Source organism: Dendropsophus ebraccatus, chromosome 1, assembly GCF_027789765.1.
Source record: "Dendropsophus ebraccatus isolate aDenEbr1 chromosome 1, aDenEbr1.pat, whole genome shotgun sequence".
Classification (NCBI taxonomy): domain Eukaryota; kingdom Metazoa; phylum Chordata; class Amphibia; order Anura; family Hylidae; genus Dendropsophus; species Dendropsophus ebraccatus.
In genome coordinates, this window is record NC_091454.1 from 50,884,574 (window position 1) to 50,911,158 (window position 26,585).

At 43.4% G+C, this 26,585-nt stretch overlaps 1 protein-coding gene across 1 annotated transcript in view; it reads right to left on the bottom strand.

Annotated features, from left to right (window-relative positions):
- Positions 1-15,083, bottom strand: part of TENM2 (teneurin transmembrane protein 2) — a 750,809-nt gene extending 735,726 nt beyond the window's left edge. Inside the window, exon 1 of the mRNA XM_069970729.1 lies at positions 14,619-15,083. Within this exon, the coding sequence (XP_069826830.1) occupies positions 14,619-14,667 (49 nt within the window). The 5' untranslated portion in view covers positions 14,668-15,083. The remainder of the gene's footprint in view (positions 1-14,618) is intronic.
- Positions 15,084-26,585: the final 11,502 nt, after the last annotated feature.

Genomic DNA, 26,585 nt, shown 5'->3' on the forward strand with positions numbered 1-26,585 from the left:
ACTAAATTTGCATGATTTTTGCCGACTCAGTAAGTTCATGCATCCTATGACACTACTGAAAAATATCCTCCATTGTGCTTTAAATCCATTTCATCGCACTAAGACGGCTTCAGGAAAACTTACCATTGTCTGCATCCTAAAGGCTTTATTCTTCTAATATCCAAACACCGCTCTGGTCTTATTGTGTGTGACTGGAAGATCACTACAATAACCTACTGTATTATCCTAATTTTCTTATGTAACTATTACACACATTGTTTTACTTCCTGTAAATGATGATGTAGAGCCTCTACATCCCAGTCTCTCACCAGAAACCAGCTAGAACACAAATTTTCCTGACATACGATGATACATTGTTTTATACAGGCATTAGCAGACAAGGATGCTGCTACGCACAAAGCTGACATCTATCCTAGGGTTAATAATAAAGGTACAGTACATCAGAAATGACACAAAGGCTTCTTCCCTTTATACCATATGACAATTCTACTCTTACATATGATTTCATCAGGTTGCAATGTGTGATGCTATACTGGCATGATGCAAGCTTCTGCATGGTAAAGCAATATGTACCACTATTGCTCAGCCATTATATCATCACTGTATTCCATCTGACTCGCTTGTCTCCAAGGCCTCAATCTCTCTATAGAAATTCTGAGCAGTCGGCGTAGAGACACGTCAGACCTAACATGCACAGGGCCTGGATGAATATGCATACAGCATTACAATATCTCTCGTCTGAGAAGACAGGACTTATTTAAGAGCTCTCTGTGTCTTGCTTATGCCGGGAACTAAATGTGCAAGAGTAGCTGTTTTATTTGCAGCCGGCAGAATTATTTTTCTTCTCTTTTTTTTTTTTCTGCACTGCAACCAAGCGTCAATGTTTAATTAAACCCCGGTGTGAAGATACATACGTGTCAGGGAACGCAGGGAGGGTGTTCACATCACTTAGGGAATGACTGCAGTTCATGGATGCCAACAATGTGCAATGGGAAAGTGCATTTTCAGCTGTAACATCCAGAATAAATTAGAGACCATAAAAAACAGCCATAAAATACATATTGCATTTGTGGGAAGCCTTAAAACTAGCTCTGGATACATGTGGGAGTGCTTTGTATCCCAGATTGTAAATGAACAGAAATAGGAGGGGATGCTTGATATTGTGTCAGCACGTGGAAGTAGTAATGCATTGTAATGTGATTTGCAGGCCGCCCTTGGCTTTTGTTAATTGAGAAAGGAGAGATGGGAAAAAAAACATCAGCACCTAGAAATGATTGGTTAGGAAACAACATTGGGATTGAAAGGAGAAACTGTTCAGTATGGGGCCTGCACATGACAAGCCAGCATTGTACCATTTAATTTTAGATACACAGAAAGGAGATGGCCATATGCTGAATTATGATTTCCTATATCCAAGTCCCAAGCAAGCAAGCTCCCAAGTCCGGCTGCTGGTACAGTGCTGGTGTTATATTGTACCAGGGACAATGCCATAAACCAGTCACCTGGGTGGTCTCGTAATCCTCTCCTTTAGTCATACACACCATAACATTCTAATAGGTGGGGGGTCAGCTATAGTTATCAAGAGAAAATCTGTAGCAATCAATAGAAAATCAATAGCAATTCACCACCCTTCTCCGTCTCGCATAGCAGGAGCACACCCCCACACAGTGCCTACAATGCATTAAGTAAGGCAGATGCGGGAAGAGTTTTAAACTGCATTCTGTTTATATAGAGAAATGTATGGAGAAAAGAGAAAAACACCATGCCTAAAGCGGGCTTTAAGACGACAGTGATCACAAAAACACCACAAAAATGACACACATTCTGTTTCACAGGATTCCAAGGTTTTAGCCCCCTTAAATGAAAAAAAAAAGGCATGAAAATAGATGGGAGTGAAAACCCCTAAAGAAAACAAAATGCTGTATGTGAAACTGGCTTTAGGGCTCCTTCACACACATTTCTTTCTTTTTTAGAATTTTCTCTTGTAAAACATGACATGCATTTCAATTATTTCTGAAATTTTCTGGCATTTCTGAAGTTCTATATAGAATGCTACGGTAAGTAAAAAAAAAATGCCATACCCAGAGCAAGCTGCACTTTGAAAAAGAAATGTAACAAAAATGCTAAAATCATAACCATTTAACATAAAAGAAAAACATCAAAAAGGTTAATAAAAATGACATCCGGGCACAGTACCACAGCCATCCGGGCACAGTACCACAGCCATCCGGGCACAGTACCACAGCCATCCGGGCACAGTACCACAGCCATCCAGGCACCGTACCACAGCTATCCGGGCACAGTACCACACCCATCCGGGCACAGTACCACAGCCATCCGGGCGCAGTACCACAGCCATCCGGGCACAGTACCACAGCCATCCGGACACAGTACCACAGCTATCCGGGCACAGTACCACAGCCATCCAGGCACAGTACCACAGCCATCCGGGCACAGTACCACAGCCATCCGGGCACAGTACCACAGCCATCCGGACACAGTACCACAGCCATCCGGGCACAGTACCACAGCCATCCGGGCACAGTACCACAGCCATCCGGACACAGTACCACAGCCATCCGGGCACAGTACCACAGCCATCCGGACACAGTACCACAGCCATCCGGGCACAGTACCACAGCCATCCGGGCACAGTACCACAGCCATCCGGACACAGTACCACAGCTATCCGGGCACAGTACCACAGCCATCCGGGCACAGTACCACAGCCATCCGGGCACAGTACCACAGCTATCCGAGCACAGTACCACAGCCATCCAGGCACAGTACCACAGCTATCCGAGCACAGTACCACAGCCATCCAGGCACAGTACCACAGCCATCCGGGCACAGTACCACAGCCATCCAGGCACAGTACCACAGCCATCCAGGCACAGTACCACAGCCATCCGGGCACAGTACCACAGCCATCCGGGCACAGTACCACAGCTATCCGGGCACAGTACCACAGCCATCCGGGCACAGTACCACAGCCATCCGGGCACAGTACCACAGCCATCCGGACACAGTACCACAGCTATCCGGGCACAGTACCTCAGCCATCCGGGCACAGTACCACAGCCATCCGGGCACAGTACCACAGCCATCCAGGCACAGTACCACAGCCATCCAGGCACAGTACCACAGCTATCCGGGCACAGTATCACAGCCATCCAGGCACAGTACCACAGCTATCCGAGCACAGTACCACAGCCATCCAGGTACAGTACCACAGCTATCCGAGCACAGTACCACAGCCATCCAGGCACAGTACCACAGCTATCCGGGCACAGTATCACAGCCATCCAGGCACAGTACCACAGCTATCCGAGCACAGTACCACAGCCATCCAGGCACAGTACCACAGCTATCCGAGCACAGTACCACAGCCATCCAGGCACAGTACCACAGCCATCCAGGCACAGTGCAGGTGGTGTTAGTGCTGGCTTCACAGAAATAATCCCTGTAAGAAACAAAAGTCTTTGCTTACATAAAACTTGGGGACTTGGGGACATCACTGAGGCTATTGCTACAGTCATAACATGCTGTTTAATAAGGGCACAAGGCAAAAAGCAATAAAACATACTGAGAGACCAGCTTTAAGAACCAGTTGATAGCTTTGCACACCTTTGCATACATTACATCTCCTGAAGCTGACGGAGACTGCAAGCTCTACAGGGCAGAACAGCTTAGCATCAATATTCTGACAGAAAGAGTTGTAAATGCTTCACACAATGCAGATGCTAACCGGGTGTCTTGGCGATTTGGTGATACGGTTTTCATTGGCTTAACACCTCTCCGCTGTACACTGCACAACAGGAGTAAACAGGCATCAGGTCACAGATACCGTATTGCTGCTTCCATGCAGCTGTGTACATTATACGCTTACTCAGCTGGGAAGTAATTGAAATATTAAATCCCTTACAATAAACTACAAAACTAGGGATGGCGTTCATGACAAAAAAATAACTTGTTCCAAAAACCATCAGGTGCAAGGATCTGTTCTGTGAAGATACGCAACATTTCCGGCAAATAAAGCACACCATGTATCCTTCCTGATTTATACAGCAGAGTCTGGAAGAGGGATATTCTAACATTCATTACCTAGGGATAGTGTGTGTGAATAGGCTGCGCTGCCCTGGTCCGCCGCCTGCACAATGGATATTGTCACTATAGTGGAAATAGCATTTAAACAACATAAGAACACAAACTACATAGGACACTGGTTAATAATAATGATGTCTAGAAAGAAGCTATATGGGGCAAAGCGGCCAAACCCACATATCCTACTCATCTACAGCACCTGCATGAGTTTCTATTGCAAATTGACTCTGACCCATTTTCTCAGCTTCCCTCCCTGGTGTGACTTCTTTCTACTTCCGCAATAATAAGTAGGCCCTGAATCTGTCTCTGTGACTGGAGGCAAAGGACTACAGAAGTACAAATCACAGTGCTATCTGCACCAGTCTCAATGCACTGCAGGGGGACTGCGGTCCTGCACCTATTAACCAACGTTCCAAAGGCAGGGATTTAGGACCGTAGTATATACAAAAAAAGCGTAAGCTCACCTGCTCAGTCCCAGTGTACAAATCTACACTCGGTCCAGTATGCAAATATGTATGCAGAAAGCAGATGTTCATCAAACACTTTAGGTAACATTTTCAAACGCTTATAGAATATTCATTACAGTCCAACGATTACACACAACACGTCAAGTGACCCTATATACCCTAGATGCATTCAGACGCCTGTGCCACAGGTCAAAGGGTAGGCATTTACCCCAAACATGTCTAATGGCCCTATTAACCCAAACAACTATCGTCCGTACTTGGCCAATTACCAGCTATTCCAGACGAAAATGGTTTGGTGTAATATCTGACGTTAAAATACCAGCCGACATGAACGATACTGGCTGATCATGGCCTTTTAACATGTTGAAAACTCACATTCATGACAGCAACGATCTGCTGTGCCTTGCTCTGTAATAGGAGCAGTGGCAGAAGACCGCCTTTCTCTTCAATGGGCCACCCAGACGATCTAAATATTGCCCTGGCAGCCACCCTGCTGCTCCCCCTTACCCCCCTCCTCCCAGCTGCTGTCTGTGTGCCTAATAATACAGACAGTGAGCTGGGAATAAGGAGGAGGCTTTCACCTTTATATTGGGCCAGGTAATAAGGCGTTGAGATTGCTGGGGTCACTATATGTGTGTGTAGTGATTGGATTTTTAATGAATAGTGCTGGATCAACGTCTACTTTCTACATACAGGCACCGAGAAAAAACACATGAATGTGACATAATGTAGATCCCATGCATGCTCACTAAATTGACAATATAGTGGCTAGGAAGTGCTACTGTGCATTTGAGATTTGAGAACAGGATCCACATACATCACAGCAGGGGAGTCATTAGAATAGGCATTGGAAGGTATAGCAGTATAGCTACATGGGCAAGCAGGAAAGTGGACAGGTGCACTTGGGGGCCAGGGAATGCCCCCCGATTGTTGTCTCCGACAGACTGATAAATCTGGGACAGTAAGTATGTGTGATTCCTGCCATAGGCCTCAATTACAGAGCCCAGTTTTCAGGCAGTTTCTACGACGTTTTTGCCAAACCTGCCAATTTTTTGCCAATACAAAAAAAACCTTCTCATTGGATTAATCATGTTTATGTCTAAAGAAAACGCAACATCATCAAGGGGCCGAAGAAATCAGGAGCAATCGTGTCCGTTGCTTTGTGTATTGTCATGACAGTCATTAGGAATTTTGTATATAGGTAGGATTTGCTTATTTTCCAGGCCTGGCATCTGTTGATACCAGGCATGAATGACTGGGTAGTTATAAAACGGGTAATGATGTGTAACAGCAGCAAAGATCATTGGGACCATGGCAGGCTAGAGCATATTTGCTGCGCTCACCACCATAACAGAAACATCAACAAACGTTCCTATAAATGAATGAAGCAGCAAGATATGCAATATCATGTAGAAATGATGGTTAATAAAACTCTGAAACCAATTACGAGCTCATCTAAATTAATTCTGATGAAATGTAGTTTTGAGATAACCTGATCATTTAGCTATGATATACATATTCATCTGGCAATATTTAGTGCCATACCTCAACTAGAGAAACAAATACGTACGTGTATGTCAAACATTACACCAATCCCCTATTTATAACAGCGTTGATGATAATGTAGGCTGAAAGACGCAGAACTGCTGAAATGATATCCCACACATTGCCAGCATATAATACAGTATGAATAAGAATCACTTATTTCTCCTTAAAGTCTACCTATCATCTCAAAAAACTTCTGACATGTCACTAATTTGGGTGCTGAGAACTGCAGCAATTGAATGAAGCGGCAGATGAGCGTTGTACCTATTCATCTCTTAAACTGCTATAGTGACTGTTATACAGAAATATAATCCTATGGGACAATGCCTATACAGGAATTCCTATGAACTTCTATTATAACCATACAATGCTCGCTATAGTTGTTTATGAAGGGGCACAGTGTGTGCAGTCATGTACTTCTGCCCCTTCATTCTAACAAGTGGCAGGAGTCTCAGCACCCAGACCCTCACTGACATGTCACCATGACATAAACGCTGCATGAAGAGCAATTGTGGCGAGGCACCATATTGCCACATACAGTATTTCTTATGGTACAATGAGAAAGTTTCTATAACAAAGGGTCCTTTCACATAGACGGAGAGCTGCCTGATACGAACTCTGATTAACCATGTATAAGTTGATTGGTATTTACTGAAATGACCCCTCACATGGGCCAATTACTCGCAGTGAACAATCTCACCTGTGTGGCTATTTATTTCCATCATTGCCAGGAGCACATACCCGATTTACAAGTGACTATCATTTGTATGACCACATATCATTGTTTTATGCAGGGCAATAACTGCAGGGCACAGGTAGAGTGGTGCTGCCTGGATAACCACCTCTCCACTTTCCTACTCTCTAAAATGGAACAGCAATTTCTGCAAGTCTGCATTGGAGCAAAATCAATGTAAAAAAAGGATTTTAATCTAAGCCCTAAGGGAAAGTCCACCGCAGATTTCACTTCTAAACACTTAAAGGGTGACATCCACAATAGATATTGACATTTCTGGTACTGGAATCCACTATGGTTTTTAACTCTGCAAATCCTCAGGTACAATCTGCCCTTATGGTAGCTGTGAATTCCACTGCGAGAATGTAGCCCCTGCCCATTTAACCCACCAGCTGCCAGGCAAATATATTACCTCTCCATGCTCCTGCCTGCTTCTCTGGCTCCAAGCTCACTGACGCCCAGCTCAGCCAATCAATGGCTGCAGTGGCGCAGAGCACTGATTGGCTGAGTGGGGTGCCAGAGAGGAGGGAGCCGGAGAAGCAGGCAGGAGCACAGGAAGGTAAGGTATTAGCTTGGCAGTGGTGGGTTAAATGGGCAGGGGCTACGGTCTCACAGCGAGGATGCAGAACTTGAAATCCGCTGCAATTTAGGTACTTGTGAAGCTACTCTAAGGCTGAAGATTTACATGGCAAAACCTTTTTACACAATACCAGATTCACTACTGGCATCAAGGTACTTGGTGATGAAGATGTTAGTTATCAGATGAATTAAATCCCTAAGTAAACATGAGAAGCGCATTTGAAATGAATGTCAGTGACAAATCACTTTGCTTAAAACTCACATTTTTTTGACTATTATTGCCTCTTATTTATACTAGAGCATGTAATGTTCTCTTTTGAAGGCCAAATTATAGCAATGGCACATTTCTCCCAAACAAAACAGGAGAAAAATATAATGGAGTGATAATTTCTACTTAAAATATGTAATGGCGAAGCAGAGAGAAAAATACATTTCCATTAAGAAGGTTATCTGCTTTATTTACAAAGGCTTTCAAATACTTTCTGCCAAACCAGTAGTCAGCGTGTATGAATGTGTTCATCAAAGTGTCTAATTGAGGCCTTGTCGGCCAGCTCACCATGCATGGCACTCCAAGAGTTCTGCTAAAATGCAGACAGCACACAATTCTAATAAGCAACGAGAGATCTTAGCTGAGTTTAAAGGGAAGGTCCACCCTTGCGAAAATAGGTTTTTTATTGTTGTTCTAAGAGATTTAAAATGGAGAAAAGTCTTAATTAAGAATCTCCTATGGTTTTGTGTCTGCCAAGCAAACTTCTGTGTTTCCATGGTAACAGACTACAAACACATTCTGCATAGTCTGATCCTGTAGTCAGATTATCATTCATCTGTAGTAGTTACCCGCCTGCTAAATAACCAAATGTATATTAGAGTTAAAGGGGTATTCCATCTAGGACCCTTTTTTGCCAATACCCAGGAAGGGAGAGGGTGAAAACTATTAAATCTACTTGCCTTCCAGCGCTACCCCCTACATTTTGCTGCGCTGGTCCTCTGGTGAGCAGCTGCTTCCTGATTAAAAACATGATGTTGCAGCCATTTAGCAACTGTAGCGGAGCCCTACCTCTGTCACTGAATGGCTGATTGGGCCTGACATGTCACGTCTTTAGACCGGGAAGCAGCCACACAACGGGGGAACCAGAGCAGCGGAATGTAGGGGACAGCGATGATGCCAGGGAGGTAAGTGAATGTAATTGTTTTTGCCCCCCCCATGGCATTGCCAGAAAAGGGGTCCCAGTCAGAATACCTCTTTAAGGACGCACTGTAGGATCAGAGTATGCAAAACTTGTAGGCTGTTACCTGTTACTTGTAGACTGGAGAAATATAGGTATGCATGGGAGCTGTATACATAAAACAATACACAATGTTTAATAAGAACAATTCACACAGCCATAATATTTTTCAATATAAACTGGTTAATAAATAAATAACCTGTAAGTAGTAGCCAAGATGGACAATATCTCAGGAATTAAACCTTATGTAACCTTAGCCATTATAATAATAATAGAAATAAAGGATTATGGCCTTATGTAAAATCACTTCAGGTAAGATTCAAGGAAAACCAAAAAATTAAACCAGAACTTATTATATAATGTGTGATGTTTAATAAAGGCTTAGTTTTCAGAGGACCTGCACAATGCACCATACAGCTTGTGGTATTTGCTGATAGTATATTTAGTACTCAGTAACCACTATGCAATAAAATGTCTAACAGAGGGTCTGTCAGTTCTTCTCACATTTAGGAATAAATTGACATTTGCGTGCTATCATTGTAGATGCGTCCCTACAAGTTCTGTCACCATCAGCACTGATTAGACAATGTCACACCCTCAACTATTAACACCTACTTGTCAATTTATTCATATGTTTCTGGGAAGAATAATACAGGAATGCCAGAGTACTTTTACAAGAAAAAATGGCCCAGAAATTATATATTATGAATAGACATATTTTTTTAAAAAAATCCTTCTTACTAAATTGCTAAGCAAAAAGAAAAGCACCAAATGTTCTACATATATGTGCTATCACATAACCAAAGCAATCTGTTCTATACATCTATTATATCATTTAAGGTGATTGAATACAAAATATCTACAAATAAAAAAACATGAATAAACACTAATAATAGAACCAGAAAGCGATAACAAAAGTTTAAGTATTATAGCCCAGCAAAAAAATACGGAAAAAAAAGACTCACACAAGTACTTCGGCCTAACATTTGAAATGGTATGACAGCCAAATTCTCGAGAGGCGAAAAAAAAACCCTCTTTAGCTCAAGGGTTAAAATAAAAGCTACGCATCTGAAATAAGGCAGACTGGCCGCCAGCAAAGTCACCATTATTTTACCTTTTCTAAAGACATTGTGACTTTACACAATACGCTGATAGCGAACTTTAGGGAACTGGACTTTATAAAATTCTCATTAACCCTTACATTACTGTATTCTTATTAAAACCAGATGCCTACACTCGGTGTACTTGTTGGGCACACTGACCAAAGCTGAAAAAAAAAATCTGAATGAAGAACACAAAGACAAAACAAAAGAGCATCAGGATTTCGGGTCTCTTTCTGCGTTATTGCAGTGAGGTTTTTAGTCGCACCTACTATCTCCAGTCTGAGATCCTAGCCCAGACAATCTTCTACTCCTAGATATGATATCAACACTAAAACTATAGGTAATACTGCTGAAATCACAATGAACCGCTATGTTTAATACTATCAAATTCTGATATTAGACAGAAGATGGCACCAAAAGTAAACTGGACGTTTAGCCAAAAATTGCAAATGTAAAAAAGAAAGTACATTGCACTGTCCATAGATATATAAATTAACCATAGAGCAATGCAGTCAAGCATGCCATAAGCATATGAAGTAATCTAATGTTGCTCATCCTGGACACAAGGCAATGGGAATGTGACCTCACATGCCCCTGTTATAGGTTGGTAGATAATAAACTGACAGGTTAATGGAATTACTGGATCCTTGTGATGTTAGACCAGTATCTCCAGTACAGAATGATAATGGACATATTAGTACAGATAATTCAGTCCTGATGGGTAATCTTTTGTTATTACTTTTCTATTTACACCATGGCAGAATAGGAGCGATCAAGCTATTGCTCTCCTGCTTCAGTCATCTGAAAGCCAAGTGTTGTCAAAGACGTATTCATTCATGAACTAAGATTATGTGTCATTAAATGTCATTTACATAAGCTCCTAAAACTTTCCCTAAATAAATCGAAACATAAACCGCGTCCCGTTACGGCCCAAATAATCTGACTTTTCTTTCTTGTGGACAATTCCAACCTATATACTTATCAATAAAAGTGCTAGCCAAAATACTGAACGCTGTACAATCCAGTAAACAATCGAATGATGTACAGACCGTCCGTCTGGCGCATATTTGGCGAAAACTTCAAAACAACATCGAGAATATCTAATATATCTAATATTTTTCGACCAGGTAACACAAAATATAAGTAATAAAAAAAAGAAAACTTCTCATTTTTTGGTAAACCTAAATTTTTGTAATTTATATAAAGAGAAAAAAAACTGAACTGAGACCATTTCACCATATGTCTATTTACACTGTGTGCTGCTTCTGTTTTAGCTCTTGTCCTGTTCAATGTTTTGCTGTTTATACAGGATACAGCGACTGATCCCAGCAAGAAGAGAGATATTGTATGATAATATTACGTGGCTGCTAATAGAAATATGGTTTATGGATGCAGAATTATCGCTTTAACTCCAAAACTATCTAGAGGGTTAATAAAAGTCGGCACATCATCTCTGTCTAGGTCCAAATGGACCGCACCATGCTGAGTAACATTGTTTTCATTTAAGGTGATGGGTCTAGGACGTGAGAATGAATCCCCCTGGATGTGTGTATACAACGGCTCTGCCAGTAACAAGTGTACAAGTTGTGATGACACAAGCTGCATTTCTATGGAGATAAGAGTTCATCCATAACACCTCAGCTAAACAAGATCACTCGCTGCTTCTCACAGAAGTCACAGAGCTTTGTTAATAAATTAGCAACTACGTACTAAGACATTTGCTGTAATGGCATCCGACAAATCCGCAAAATGTAAGATTTCTAGGGAAAATGTCTCTGGTGGCTGTGTAAAATTCTCACAGCGTCAGGCAGATTAAGACGGACTGATTTATGGGATACATATTCAGAGTTGGTAGAAATCAAGAATCCTGACAATTTCGGTTCTCCCAGAGTTCCCAAAGGCTGTAATGCATTTAAAAGACACAGTGCTGGTGCTCACAATACACAAGGCGTCTTATATACTGTAGCACCAGGCACTAGAACCATTTTAATGGAGCGTAAAATTCATTGCCACCATTTACAGCTTAGTAATTATTAAGGACCCACTCAATAAAAGAGTGATTTTCCTTTTCGGCATGGCGTCATTTTCCGGTTTCATTGGCTGCTGCTGCTGAAATCTTCTCCCCCTCTAGTTTAGAGCAGGATGGTCGGCTTACTCCTCACTTTATACAGACACACTTCAAGGTATGGATCTTGGATCCCACTCTGCGGTCTTCAGACCTGTCAGATGATGTTATACGTCTACAAATAAATACTTGTACGGATAGAGGTCAGTGCTTACTCGAAATTGCATCAGTAAAATATCCATCTATGCAGTGCGATTACAGTCCTCTGGGACAAATTTCTCATTTTACCACAAAGACTCCTATCATAACTGTTTCATATCAAGGAATGCTTCTGGTTTTCAGGTTACAAGCAAAATTCACATTACGCTTTCTCTATTTTTATCCTTCCCTTTGGACTTCAGAAAGTTGTCTATGTAACTAGTTTTCCTGAAGCTCAGAAACTCCTGTATACTGTAAGGCGGAGAGTTGATATGTGCCGGGTAATGTATTGCGCCCTTCTGCGGGCCTTTGTGCCTCTTAATATGTCTCCAATGTTAATCAGCCCATTAATGTGGGCATCTGCCTCCAGCCCCTTAATAGCCACCCAGGCTCCTCGTTCACATCTTCACTTTGCTTACAATTCATCGGTCTTACGTGTCCTGCATCTCAATTAACCCTTTCTAGATACAATTGCATTGGCGCACACTTTAACAGGACTCACCCTACTTAAGCAAATGCATTAACCAAGAGGTGGCAATTTTGAACAGATAAATGACACAAAAACAGAGAAAACAGGCAACGATGCGTCTGAGGCGAAAGGCAGAGCGGCGACGTCTGGAGCTATTCAGCATTAAACACAAAGGGAAGCTTTATTATATTCTTCAGCTTAATCACCCACTCAGGTAAGTGGTAACAGCAGGTACCGGGTTAGCTTCTACTTTGTTTTCTAATGCCAATGCTCTGTCCCCGTGTATACAGGCGATGCCTTTCTTTACTCTCTAGCAACATCTACTGGTAAAAGTACAGCAAAGCCTCCACACAGACACCAGGCAGGTGCTCCAGTGCCGCTAGGTGACAAATGTCCAGCTAAGTGCATCTTATTAGGAATGGTCTACATAGGGCTTCATTGTTCTTCTGTCCCAAACCACATCTGGAATAATAGCGGATCATGAAAATATAAAGTATTAGAAAGGACACATGTAACCAACTTGTGCCTATGTGCATCACTATGCCATAAAATGTACAAATGCTAAATAAACAATATACAAACTGTACTGCTACTGTGTGTGTGTGATATATATATGTGATATATGTATATATGTGTGTGTGTGTGTATATATATATATATATATATATATATATATATATATATATATATAATCATAAATACTATGTATATAATTAATAATGCATGGCATATGTGTGTGTGTGTGTGTTTGTGTGTGTGTTAAATTAAGTTGTATAAATATATATATATATATATATATATAATATTCCTAAAAATATATTTACAGGTGCATATTATATGTTGTATATAGTATGCTAACCGCATTATACCATGATAAAACCTTTTCTTAATATGATCCTATAAATAAAGAAAAAAAATATATATATATATATATATAGAGAGAGAGAGAGAGAGAGAGAGAGAGAGAGAGAGAGAGAGAGAGTGTGTGTAATGGGTAAAAACACCACCTAATGGAATGCAAAAAATGTGAGAAATTTCACAAAAATATTCTGCTGCGGTTGCGTACCCCTGTATCCCATTGACGCTGCCAACCTTGACCCCTGAGCAGAGTCCTGGCATGCGGACTGTCTTCTCTACCTGTATGGTGTGAATTTCATGGAAAGCAGAGCTGTGTTCCAGAACATATGGGACGCCATTTGGCTTGAGCGTTACTACAAAATCTAATAATCAGTTGGGAACACGGTTTTCTATGAACTCATTCAGAGCTAAAGTGCCCAGCTGACTACTGATGTACAGGCCCAGATGAGGTTATCCACCATGCAGGTGCAGGGAGAGATTGGGGTGCCCGTCAGCTTTCCCGCCAGGAGTGACAACTCCTAGGGTAAGGTGGCATGTGTAAGTTGAATTAAGTGCTGCGTACCCTGGGAGTATAAGCCCGGCTCTTGTTCCCGCAGCCAGTGAAAGCCTGATAGGATTAGAGGACAATGCTGGATATTCAGGGAGACAAAAATCAATGGGTGCCTTGAGAGCCGGGCAGTCAAGATAGTTTTTGTGAGCAGAGCGATGCCGGGTCAACTCATTTATCATGGCATTCTTACATATGCCAAGTGCACTATGTATATCCAGCTGCCACCCCTGCCCAATGCATACAGAATAAAGATGCATTTTGTTACTTTTTTTTGGGGGGGGGGGGGGGAGGAAATTTCAGGGTTGGTAACCTTCCTGAATACTCAATGGATGGGGAAATATATATATATGTGTGTGTATATATATATATATATATATATATATATATATATAGTGATATTATATTCTGGGCATGTCACCCAAGTTACCAGCAACTTCTGCCCCTCTACCCCTGGCAGTGAGAGCCTTGCCTCTACCTACAGAGGTGCCCACCTCCATAACACAGGGAATGCCAGCTGCAGCAGCAGCTCAGGATGGCACAGCAGCACAGGATGGCACAGCAGCACAGGGCAGAGAGGGAGCGAGGAATGTCCTGGCTACAGAGCGCGATGCTTCCTAGGCAAAACTGGCTGCCAAGTCGCCATAATACGCAGTGGTGAGGTAGTGAGGTAGCGGGCAGACCTGGGCAGCTACCCGGCTCACACACAATAGCCGCCGCTTACCTGCTGCCTCTGCCGCGGGCTTCCTCCCCTTGGTGGCCGGCTGGAGCATGGCTCTCCCTCCTGTCCCCGCCACGCTGTAAGTCCCGGAGGTGCGGGCTGTGCGGCGGTGGCTGTGCTGTGTAGTAAATCCGGTAGCGGAGGAGCGGCAGCGATGTGGCGGCGCCTCAGTCCTAAGCACAAGTGAGAGGCAGCAGCTCTGAGCACGACTGAGGAGCCGCACACATGATGACAGAGCTCCGGCGTGAGCAGACGGAGGGAGGACGAGTCACCGGGATGTGACAGCACATGTGAATCACTGCACCGGTACAGAGGGACGGAGGAGGGACCACGGGCGCCCCGCACCGCCGTGCTGCCAGCCCCGCACACCGACACCAAGCTACTGCATCCTAATGCCACCGGCTGGGTGGGCGCTACCGGGCTCTACCCACTCACACGTACACAGGTGTAGTGGAGAGGAGAGTGTCATCCCCTGCACCCACTACTATCACAATGGAGTGCAGCCACAGCTCTGCTGCATCGCTACAGATATATATTAGCAGGGCTGGACTATGTCAGCTCCTTATGTGAGGGACTGCGAGTTGTCAGGAGCGTCCCCGCCGGTCCCCAGGGGGTGATAGGGCTGCTGCTATTACTATATGGGATTGTGCATAGCAACATGGTCCTCTACTCACACTACATGCTGTATACAGTGCACGGCACACTGTTATCATATACAGAGTACAGGGCTTATATACAGCTATCTGTACACACACTACAGGTTGTATATAGCACACTGTTATCATATACAGAGTACAGGGCTTATATACAGCTATCTGTACACACACTACAGGTTGTATATAGCACACTGTTATCATATACAGAGTACAGGGCTTATATACAGCTATCTGTACACACACTACAGGTTGTATATACACTATGTTATTATATACAGAGTACAGGGCTTATATACAGCCGTCTGTACACACACTACAGGTTGTATATAGCACACTGTTATCATATACAGAGTACAGGGCTTATATACAGCTATCTGTACACACACTACAGGTTGTATATAGCACACTGTTATCATATACAGAGTACAGGGCTTATATACAGCTATCTGTACACACACTACAGGTTGTATATACACTATGTTATTATATACAGAGTACAGGGCTTATATACAGCCGTCTGTACACACACTACAGGTTGTATATAGCACACTGTTATCATATACAGAGTACAGGGCTTATATACAGCTATCTGTACACACACTACAGGTTGTATATAGCACACTGTTATCATATACAGAGTACAGGGCTTATATACAGCTATCTGTACACACACTACAGGTTGTATATACACTATGTTATCATATACAGAGTACAGGGCTTATATACAGCCGTCTGTACACACACTACAGGTTGTATATAGCACACTGTTATCATATACAGAGTACAGGGCTTATATACAGCTATCTGTACACACACTACAGGTTGTATATAGCACACTGTTATCATATACAGAGTACAGGGCTTATATACAGCTATCTGTACACACACTACAGGTTGTATATACACTATGTTATCATATACAGAGTACAGGGCTTATATACAGCTATCTGTACACACACTACAGGTTGTATATACACTGTTATCATATACAGAGTACAGGGCTTATATACAGCTATCTGTACACACACTACAGGTTGTATATACACTGTTATCATATACAGAGTACAGGGCTTTTATACAGCTATCTGTACACACACTACATCATATACAGAGTACAGGGCTTATATACAGCTATCTGTACACACACTACAGGTTGTATATAGCACACTGTTATCATATACAGAGTACAGGGCTTATAAACAGCTATCTGTACACACACTACAGGTTGTATATACACTATGTTATCATATACAGAGTACAGGGCTTATATACAGCCATCTGTACACACACTACAGGTTGTATATACACTATGTTATCATATACAGAGTACAGGGCTTATATACAGCTATCTGTACACACACTACATGTTGTATATACACTGTTATCATATACAGAGTACAGGGCTTTTATACAGCTATCTGTACACACACTACATCATATACAAAGTACAGGGCTTATATACATCCGTTTGTACACACACTACAGTTTGTATATAGCACACTTATCATATACAGAGTACAGGGCTTATATACATCCGTCTGTACACACACTTCAGGTTGTATATAGCACACTGTTATCATATACAGAGTACAGGGCTTATATACATTCGTCTGTACACACACTACAGGTTGTACATACACTCTGTTATCATATACAGAGTGCAGGGCTTATATACATCCATCTGTACACACACTACATGTGTCAAAAAAGCACCCCCCTCATCCTCCAGCATCACTCCCCTCATCCTCCAGCATCACTCCCCTCATCCTCCAGCATCACTCCCCTCATCCTCCAGCATCACTCCCCTCATCCTCCAGCATAACTCCCCCTCATCCTCCAGCATCACTTATCTCATCCGATCCTCCAGCATCACTCCTCTCATCCTCCAGCATCACTCCCCTCATCCTCCAGCATCACTCCCCTTATCCGATCCTCCAGCATCACTCCCCTTATACGATCCTCCAGCATCACTCCCCTCATCCTCCAGCATCACCCCCCTCATCCTCCAGCATCACTCCCCTCATCCCCCAGCATCACTCCTCTCATCCTCCAGCATCACTACCTTCATCCGATCCTCCAGCATCACTCCTCTCATCCTCCAGCATCACTCCCCTCATCCGATCCTCCAGCATCACTCCTCTCATCCTCCAGCATCACTCCTCTCATCCTCCAGCATCACTCCCCTCATCCTCCAGCATCACTCCCCTCATCCTCCAGCATAACTCCCCCTCATCCTCCAGCATCACTTATCTCATCCGATCCTCCAGCATCACTCCTCTCATCCTCCAGCATCACTCCCCTCATCCTCCAGCATCACTCCCCTTATCCGATCCTCCAGCATCACTCCCCTTATACGATCCTCCAGCATCACTCCCCTCATCCTCCAGCATCACCCCCCTCATCCTCCAGCATCACTCCCCTCATCCCCCAGCATCACTCCTCTCATCCTCCAGCATCACTACCTTCATCCGATCCTCCAGCATCACTCCTCTCATCCTCCAGCATCACTCCCCTCATCCGATCCTCCAGCATCACTCCTCTCATCCTCCAGCATCACTCCTCTCATCCTCCAGCATCACTCCTCTCATCCTCCAACATCACTCCTCTCATCCTCCAGCATCACTTCTCTCATCCTCCAGCATCACTCCCCTCATCCGATCCTCCAGCATCACTTCTCTCATCCTCCAGCATCACTCCTCTCATCCTCCAGCATCACTCCTCTCATCCTCCAGCATCACTCCCTTAGCATCACTCACCCCCTTAGCATCACTCCCCACATCCTCCAGCATCACTCCCCTAATCCGATCCTCCAGCATCACTTCTCTCATCCAATCCTCCAGCATCATCCCCCTCATCCTCCAGTATCACTCCCCTCATCCTCCAGCATCACTCCCCTCATTCGATCCTCCAGCATCACTCCCCTCATCTGATCCTCCAGCATCACTCCCCTCATCCCCCAGCATCATTTCCCTCATCTGATCCTCCAGCATCATTTCTCTCATCCAATCCTCCAGCATCACTCCTCTCATCCTCCAGCATCACTCCCCTCATCCTCCAGCATCACTCCCTTAGCATCACTCACCCCCTTAGCATCACTCCCCACATCCTCCAGCATCACTCCCCTAATCCGATACTCCAGCATCACTTCTCTCATCCAATCCTCCAGCATCACTCCCCTCATCCTCCAGCATCACTCCCCTCATTCAAACCTCCAGCATCACTCCCCTCATCTGATCCTCCAGCATCACTCCCCTCATCCCCCAGCATCACTCCCCTCATCTGATCCTCCAGCATCACTCCCCTCATCCCCCAGCATCACTCCCCTCATCTGATCCTCCAGCATCATTTCTCTCATCCAATCCTCCAGCATTACTCCCCTCATCCTCCTGCATCACTGCCCTCATTCGATCCTCCAGCATCACTCCCCTCATCCCCCAGCATCACTCCCCTCATCCGATCCTCCAGCATCACTCCCCTCTTCCTCTAGCATCACTCCCCTCATACTCCAGCATCACCCTTCTCCCATCTTCAAGCATCACTCCCCTCATCCCCCTCATCCGCCAGCATCATCCCCCTCATCCTCCAGCATTATCCCCCTCATCCTCCAGCATCACTCCCCTCATCCTACATCATTACCCTCCTCCCATCTTCCAGCTTCACTCCCCTCATCCTCCAGCATCATCCCCCTCATCCTCCAGCATCACGCCCCTCATCCTCCAGCATCACGCCCCTCATCCTCCACCATAACGCCCCTCATTCTTTAGCGTAACTCCTCTCATCTTCCGGCATCACGTCCCTCATCCTCCAGCATCACTCCTCTCATCCTCCAGCATCATTCCCCATATCCTCCAGCATCACCCCCCTCAGCATGACTCCCCGCATCCTCCAACATTACTCCTCTCATCTTCCAGCATCACACCCCTCATCCTTCAGCATGACTCCCCTCATCCTCCAGCATCATCACCCTCAGCATAACCCCCCTCATCCTCCAACATCACCCCCTTGTCCTTCAGCATCAGAGATAAGCAAAGGCAAGCACTATGCTACGCTCGTCCATCTACTTGTCAGCCGCCTGCCTTTGAACTTCACTCTAGGTGCCTGGAAAATCTGGATGCAGTTCTGGGAGAAGTTTCCCAGAACTGAATCCCGCTTTTCCAGGCACCCGAAGCAGGATGGAGTTCAAAGACAGCAGGCTGTCAAGCCAACGGAAGAGCGCAGAAAAGTGCTGTGCTAATACTGTAAATCTCTTCTATAACTAACCACTTGTGAGCAGGGTCCTCACGCATCATATTTAAGAGTCATTTCTGTAATGTCAGATTTTCTCTATATTTTATATGTAACCCCAGAATTGTAAAGTGCTGCGGAATATGCTAGAGCTATATAAATAAAAAAAATATTATTATTTTGTTGTTATTATTATTATTATTATTATTATTTACAAAGCATAGGTCTCATATATATCCATCTATACTGACACTGCAGGTTGTATAAAGTACATAGAGCACACTGTTATCATATACATAATATATGTCTCATATAGATCCATCTATACTGACACTACAGGTTGTATACAGTACATAGAGCACAATGTTATCATATACAGGATATAGGTCTCATAGATCTATCTGTACACACACCACAGGTTGTACACAGAACTCACTGTTATATACAGAGCATAGGTCTCATATACTGTAGGTTCTTCTATAATGACACTACAGGTTGTACACAGTAACTAGAGCACACTTATCATATACAGGATATAGGTCTCAGATCCATCGGTACACACACTACAGGTTGTACACAGTACACAGAACTCACTCTTATATACAGAGAATAGGTCTCATATACTGTAGGTTCTTCTATAATGACACTACAGGTTGTACACAGTAACTAGAGCACACTTATCATATACAGGATATAGGTCTCATAGATCCATCGGTACACACACTACAGGTTGTACACAGTACACAGAACTCACTCTTATATACAGAGCATAGGTCTCATATACTGTAGGTCCATCTATACTGACACTACAGGTTGAATAAATACATAGCACACTGTTAGGCCATATTCACACATAGAAAAACACCGGCCATTCTGTGACCCGGTACTGCACATGATCCTCACTACTAATGAATTCGGATGCGGGCACACCCGTGTGCGCTAACAGGTTCTTTGCGGCCGCTATTCAATTAATAGCGGCCACAGAAAACTGACATATCAGTTTCTTGCGGCGCCGCTAGCGATCCTGACTGGATAGTATACTATGTGTGTACACTCCTGCCGGGATTCCCTCAAGCTGCAGCACAGTGTAAGTTCAGTATTAATCACGGGCGTGTTGCAAACAACGGCCATGACTAATACTGAACTTAAAGTACGTTGTGTGAACATAGCCTTATTTTGTACACTTAATATGTAGGTCTCATAAGCTATGTTCACTCTAAGTAAAGGGCATTATTACTGTGGGTGGGGGGCTGTATAACAAAGCACATTATTACTATGGGGGCACAGCATGGGACATTATTACTTTGTTAGTGGGAGAGACAGCAGTGGGCATTATTACTATATGGTGGACACAGCAGGAAATATTACTATATGGGGGTAAGAGCAGGGAGGCAAGATTACTATATGGGAGAACAGCAGGAAGTATTACTATATGGGGGGCTGTCACAGAAGGGGATATTATTACTATATGTGGGATCCATGTGGCAACCCACATACTTTACTGTGCATTACACCAAACAGCAGAATTACTACTGTATGGGAGCATATACAGTAGGTAGGAAAAAGGGAAGGAAGTTGAAGGAAAAGTGCGGAGCCTAAGATATTAGTCTGGTAGGTTCTGAAGAGATGAATTGTAGCTGGAAGAAATCATAGTAGAGGCCTGGGTCGGATGTGAGGAAAAGGGTAAGTGATGCCTCAGATCAAAGAATACGTCATCTGTGAGTCACTGAATGAAGTTTTTTGTATTTTGTACATTATTATTTGGTAGTGGTGTCTCAAGGTGGAACAGGTTGGGAAACATTCCTGCCGTGTCCACCAGAACTGAGTTAAGTATATTGATCTGGCCCGCGAAAACCATTTAAGGGTGCCTTCACACCTACCGATTCGCAGCAGAAAATTCCCTGCGAGTTTCTGCTACAAGCCGAGGTCCTGGAAGGCCCCTATCACTACATACAAGCAGTGGTCTAAAAGACCGCTGCGTGTATGTAATGCAGCCGCCCCCTTAACCCCTTCGGCTCCCGCACCGGTCCTGCACCGCTGTCTCCATACATTACCTGGCTCTGGCTGCACGGGGTCCTGCTCTGCCGCCCAGCCAGTGTGTTGCCCAGCCACAGCCACTGATTGGCTGGGCGGCAGAGCAGGACCCCGGGACCCCGTGCAGCCAGAGCCAGGTAATGTATGGAGACAGCAGTGCGGGACCGGTGCGGGAGCCGAAGGGGTTAAGGGGGCGGCTGCATTACATACACACAGCGGTCTTTCAGACCACGGCTTGTATGTAGTGATAGTGGCCTTCCAGGACCTCTGCTCATAGCAGAAACTCGCAGGGAGTTTTCTACTGCGAGTCGGTATGTGTGAAGGCACCCTAAATTTGTCTTGTGGCCCCATGAGAAAATGAATTGCCCACCCCTGATCTATACTGACACTACAGGTTGTATACAGTACATAGTACACATTATTATCATTACAGAACAAAGATGTCATAGAGATCTATCCATATTGATACTATAGGGTGTATGCAGTACATAACACGCACTATTATCATAAACAGAACATAGATGTAATAGAAATCTATCCATATTGATAATATAGGGTGTATACAGTACATAACACGCACTATTATCATATACAGAACATAGATGTCAGAGAGATCTATCCATATTGATAATATAGGGTGTATACAGTACATAACACACACTATTATCATATACAGAACATAGATGTCATAGAGATCTATCCATATTGATAATAAAGGGTTTATACAGCAGATACTGTAGTACACTCATAATACTCACTCTGCTTCTATAACCATACACTACAGACATTACAGGTTGCTTACAGTGCATAACACTTCCTGTTATCATGTACAGAGTCTACTTCTATATAAAGAAAATTGGTTCCTTATAAAGTAAAGTAATCTATACAGGCACTGCAGCTTGTATGAAACCTTCTCAGTGTGCTATGTCTTCTAAAGGCCTCTGTGCTGGCATAGTTACATAGTTACATAGTTACATAGTTAATACGGTTGAAAAAAGACACATGTCCATCAAGTTCAACCAAGGAGGGGATGGATACAGGGAAGGGGGAGGGGTGATATGTTCTATACATATGCATCTATATTATTTTGGTCTAAGAACTTGTCTAGCCCTGTTTTGAAGCCCTCTACTGTTTTTGCTGTGACCAGATCCTGTGGTAGACTGTTCCACAGATTCACAGTTCTCATGGTAAAGAAGGCTTGTCGCCTCCGGAGATTGAACCTTTTTTTCTCCAGGCGGAGGCAGTGCCCTCTTGTCCTTTGAGGGGGTTTTACCTGGAACATCTTTTCCCCATATCTCTTGTAGGGGCCATTTATATATTTAAATAAGTTAATCATATCTCCCCTTAAACGTCTCTTCTCCAGACTAAACAAATGTAATTCTTTTAATCTCTCCTCATAACTAAGATGCTCCATTCCCCTTATTAGTTTAGTTGCCCGTCTTTGTACCCTCTCCAGCTCTAGAACATCCTTTTTATGAATCGGGTTCCAAAACTGGACGGCATACTCCAGATGGGGCCGCACCAAAGCTTTATAAAGCGGTAATATTATATCCCTGTCCCGAGAGTCCATGCCTGTTTTAATGCATGACAATATCCTACTGGCCTTAGAAGCAGCTGACTGACATTGTATACTGTTCTGTAGTCTATTATCTACAAGTACACCCAGATCCTTCTCCATCAGTGACTCTCCCAGAGTAACTCCCCCCAGGACATATGATGCATGCGGGTTATTAGTACCCAGGTGCATAACTTTACATTTATCCACATTGAACCTCATTTGCCAAGTGGACGCCCAAACACTCAGAGTGTCTAAGTCATCCTGTAACATCTGCACATCCTCCATAGACTGTACTGTACTACAAAGCTTGGTGTCATCTGCAAAGATAAAAACATTGCTGTTAATTCCATTCTCAATATCATTAATAAACAAGTTAAACAGAAGAGGGCCCAGTACTGACCCTTGGGGTACACCACTTATTACCGGGGAACATTCGGAGTAGGAATCATTGACCACCACTCTCTGGGTACGATTATTAAGCCAGTTTTCAATCCAGTTACACATTAAATTTTCCAAACCAATAGACTTTAACTTACCCATCAGACGTCCATGAGGAACTGTGTCAAACGCTTTTGCAAAATCCAGGTACACTATATCCACAGCCGCGCCGCCATCCAGGCTTCTACTTACCTCTTCATAGAAACATATTAGGTTGGTTTGACAGCTTCTGTCCTTAGTAAAACCATGCTGGTTATCACTTATAATACTATTAGCCACTACATACTCCTGGATGTAGTCCCTTATAAGCCCCTCAAATAGTTTCCCCACAATGGACGTTAAGCTTACGGGTCTATAGTTACCTGGGGAAGTTCGAGAGCCCTTTTTGAAGATCGGCATTACATTTGCCTTACGCCAGTCCCTCGGCACAATACCAGTAAGCAAAGAATCACGGAATATTTCATACAAGGGTAGTGAAATTACAGAACTGAGTTCCCTAAGAACTCTGGGGTGCAATCCATCAGGCCCTGGAGCTTTGGTTACATTGAGTTTGTTTAATTTATCTTGGACCATATCTATAGTAAACCAGTTCAGTACATTACATGTGTTAGCAGCACTGGCCCCACCCACCTCAGTACTGGCCCCACCCACCACAGCTCCATCCTCTTTTGTATATACAGAACTGAAGAACCCATTAAGTAACTCAGCTTTCTCCTGATCCCCAGTTATTAATTCCCCGTCGCCATTATTTAGGGGTCCTACATGCTCTGACCTTGTTTTTTTTGCATTAATATATGGCAGTGGGGTGATTTGCCATTGCAATGCATTAAATTGATTTTTCAGTGATTTTCTCATACAGTTTGCCATTGGCAGATCAGTCACAGCAACCGCTCAGGGCTGAGACCTTTAGAAGGCACTGGCTTGTCATGGCAATTGGCTCCAATTGCCTATCAGCCCCCTGAACCTCCAATGATGTGTGGCCACACTGTTTAGACGCCAATGTCAGATACAGTAGCAGATCATAATAGGTCCATTTCGGACGGTAGCCAGGGGGCATGGCCACCCAAATAGACTTCAGTTTCAGTGATGTATTGTCTCCTGGCTACAGTTCTACCATAATTTGCAAAAAAGTTAGTTTTTTTTTTACAGCAATTTTGCACAAATCAGGGCATTGTGACATTATCTATCCTGTACTATGAACACCATGCTAGTGCTGTCATAGTTACAGTGTGGGGGGGGGGGCAGGTTTGATAAACAGCCCAGAGCCTATGGTAAAATTAATCCACCTCTGATCAGATATCGCTCCCCTGCCATCAGCTCAAGTCAGGGCCAGACTGGGAAGTGTTTTTAAACAATTTTTAAAGACGCGACTCTAGCATGCTCAAGAGCGATTGCTCAGCATTTGAATACCTGTTAGAAGAAGTTGGATGCAGCCCTAGGGAGTCCTGCTCTACAGTCTATGGCTGTTTCCATGTTTTTCAGACTCCCTAGGCCTCATCCAACTTCATCTTCCACCAGTATTTAAATGCAGAGCAATCACACTCGAGTTACGCACATCTCTAGTTGCTACCTCTACACAGGGAACAGAGACACATTACTTCCAGCCCCACTCACTGTGTAGTGCAGATGGAGCTTAACAGCTGATGTGTGAGCACCCTACCGACAGCTTATCAGGCTCATATATAGTAAATAAATACCCACTATATACCATACCTACAGCATGCTGTAAAAACACCTTGGACCTACAAATCTATTACAAAATGTAAACATATATGTTTTTATGCTTTTATATGCTGGGAAACATGTACAGTATGCTTTTACACAGGGCCAAGATACAGGGCCCTTCCTACCCTGATGTTATTAGGCTGCTGCTAGTTGTTTTGTCATCTTGCTGGTTATGAAAAAGAGGGGGAACTATAGTCACTTTAAAGTGTCACTGTCATTTTTTGTTTGTTTTTTTCTTTGCAGAAATGAATAGTACGGTCAATTTTAAGAAACTTTGTAATTGGATTTATTAGGCAAATATGCCATTATCTGCATTCAAAAATACTTTCCCCAGGTCTCCCCCCCCCCTCCTCTCTCTCATTCACTGCTCATTATCAGGAAATCTCGACTCTTTTAGATCAGTCGAGTCCTGTCTGTTCTATGGAGAGATGAGGGGGGAGGAGGGAGATTATTCGCCAGCAGAGAGCAGAGAACAAAGGATTACACAGGGGGACCTGTGTGAAACATGGTATTCAGAGGTCAGAGAGGTCAGTGCTGACTTCAGAGGAGATAGCCCAGTGATGTAGCTGTAATTAACTCTTTGTTGTCCTGTTTTGGTGCCTCATCTCCCTCAACCCCTCTCCATAAGAGAACCATGAAGACAGGGGGGAGAGCTTCAAACTGCTTTTTCATGATAAAAATGCATTTTTCAGCTAATTAACCCAATTGCAAAGTTTCTTAGAATTGCCTGTACTATTGATTTCTGCAAAAAAAAAAAAAAAAATTTCACGACAGTGACTCTTTAACTATTTTACTGCCTAACTCTAAGACACGGCTTTGTAATAAATGCCATCGAGCAGACGGTAAAAAAAAATTATACGAAAGTGACACTTTAAAAAAAATAAAATAAAATAAAACTCAAGTAGGGCCCTCAGCAGCAGCCTAGTTAGATTGACCATGTTTTTGTGTAAATAAAAAAGAATGCGTTTTGATGGAGTAATGGAATGGAACTTGCACTTAAATGTATAGTAGTAATGGGGTGATGGGTCGCGCTCTTAGGGTACTGTTGTGGGATCACCAGTATAAGTATTTCAGAAGTAACGAGTTTTCACAAGATGTTTGCAGATACTGACCCTACAGGTTGTATACAGTACATAGCACACACTATTATCATATACAGAACAAAGATGTCATAGAAATCTATCCATATTGATACTATAGGGTGTATACAGTACATAACATGCACTATTATCATATACAGAACATAGAACACCCGTATTAGTATTTCAGAAGTAACGAGTTTTCACAAGATTTTTGCAGATGCTTTCAGTGTATTTATTGGGCAGAAAACAGTTC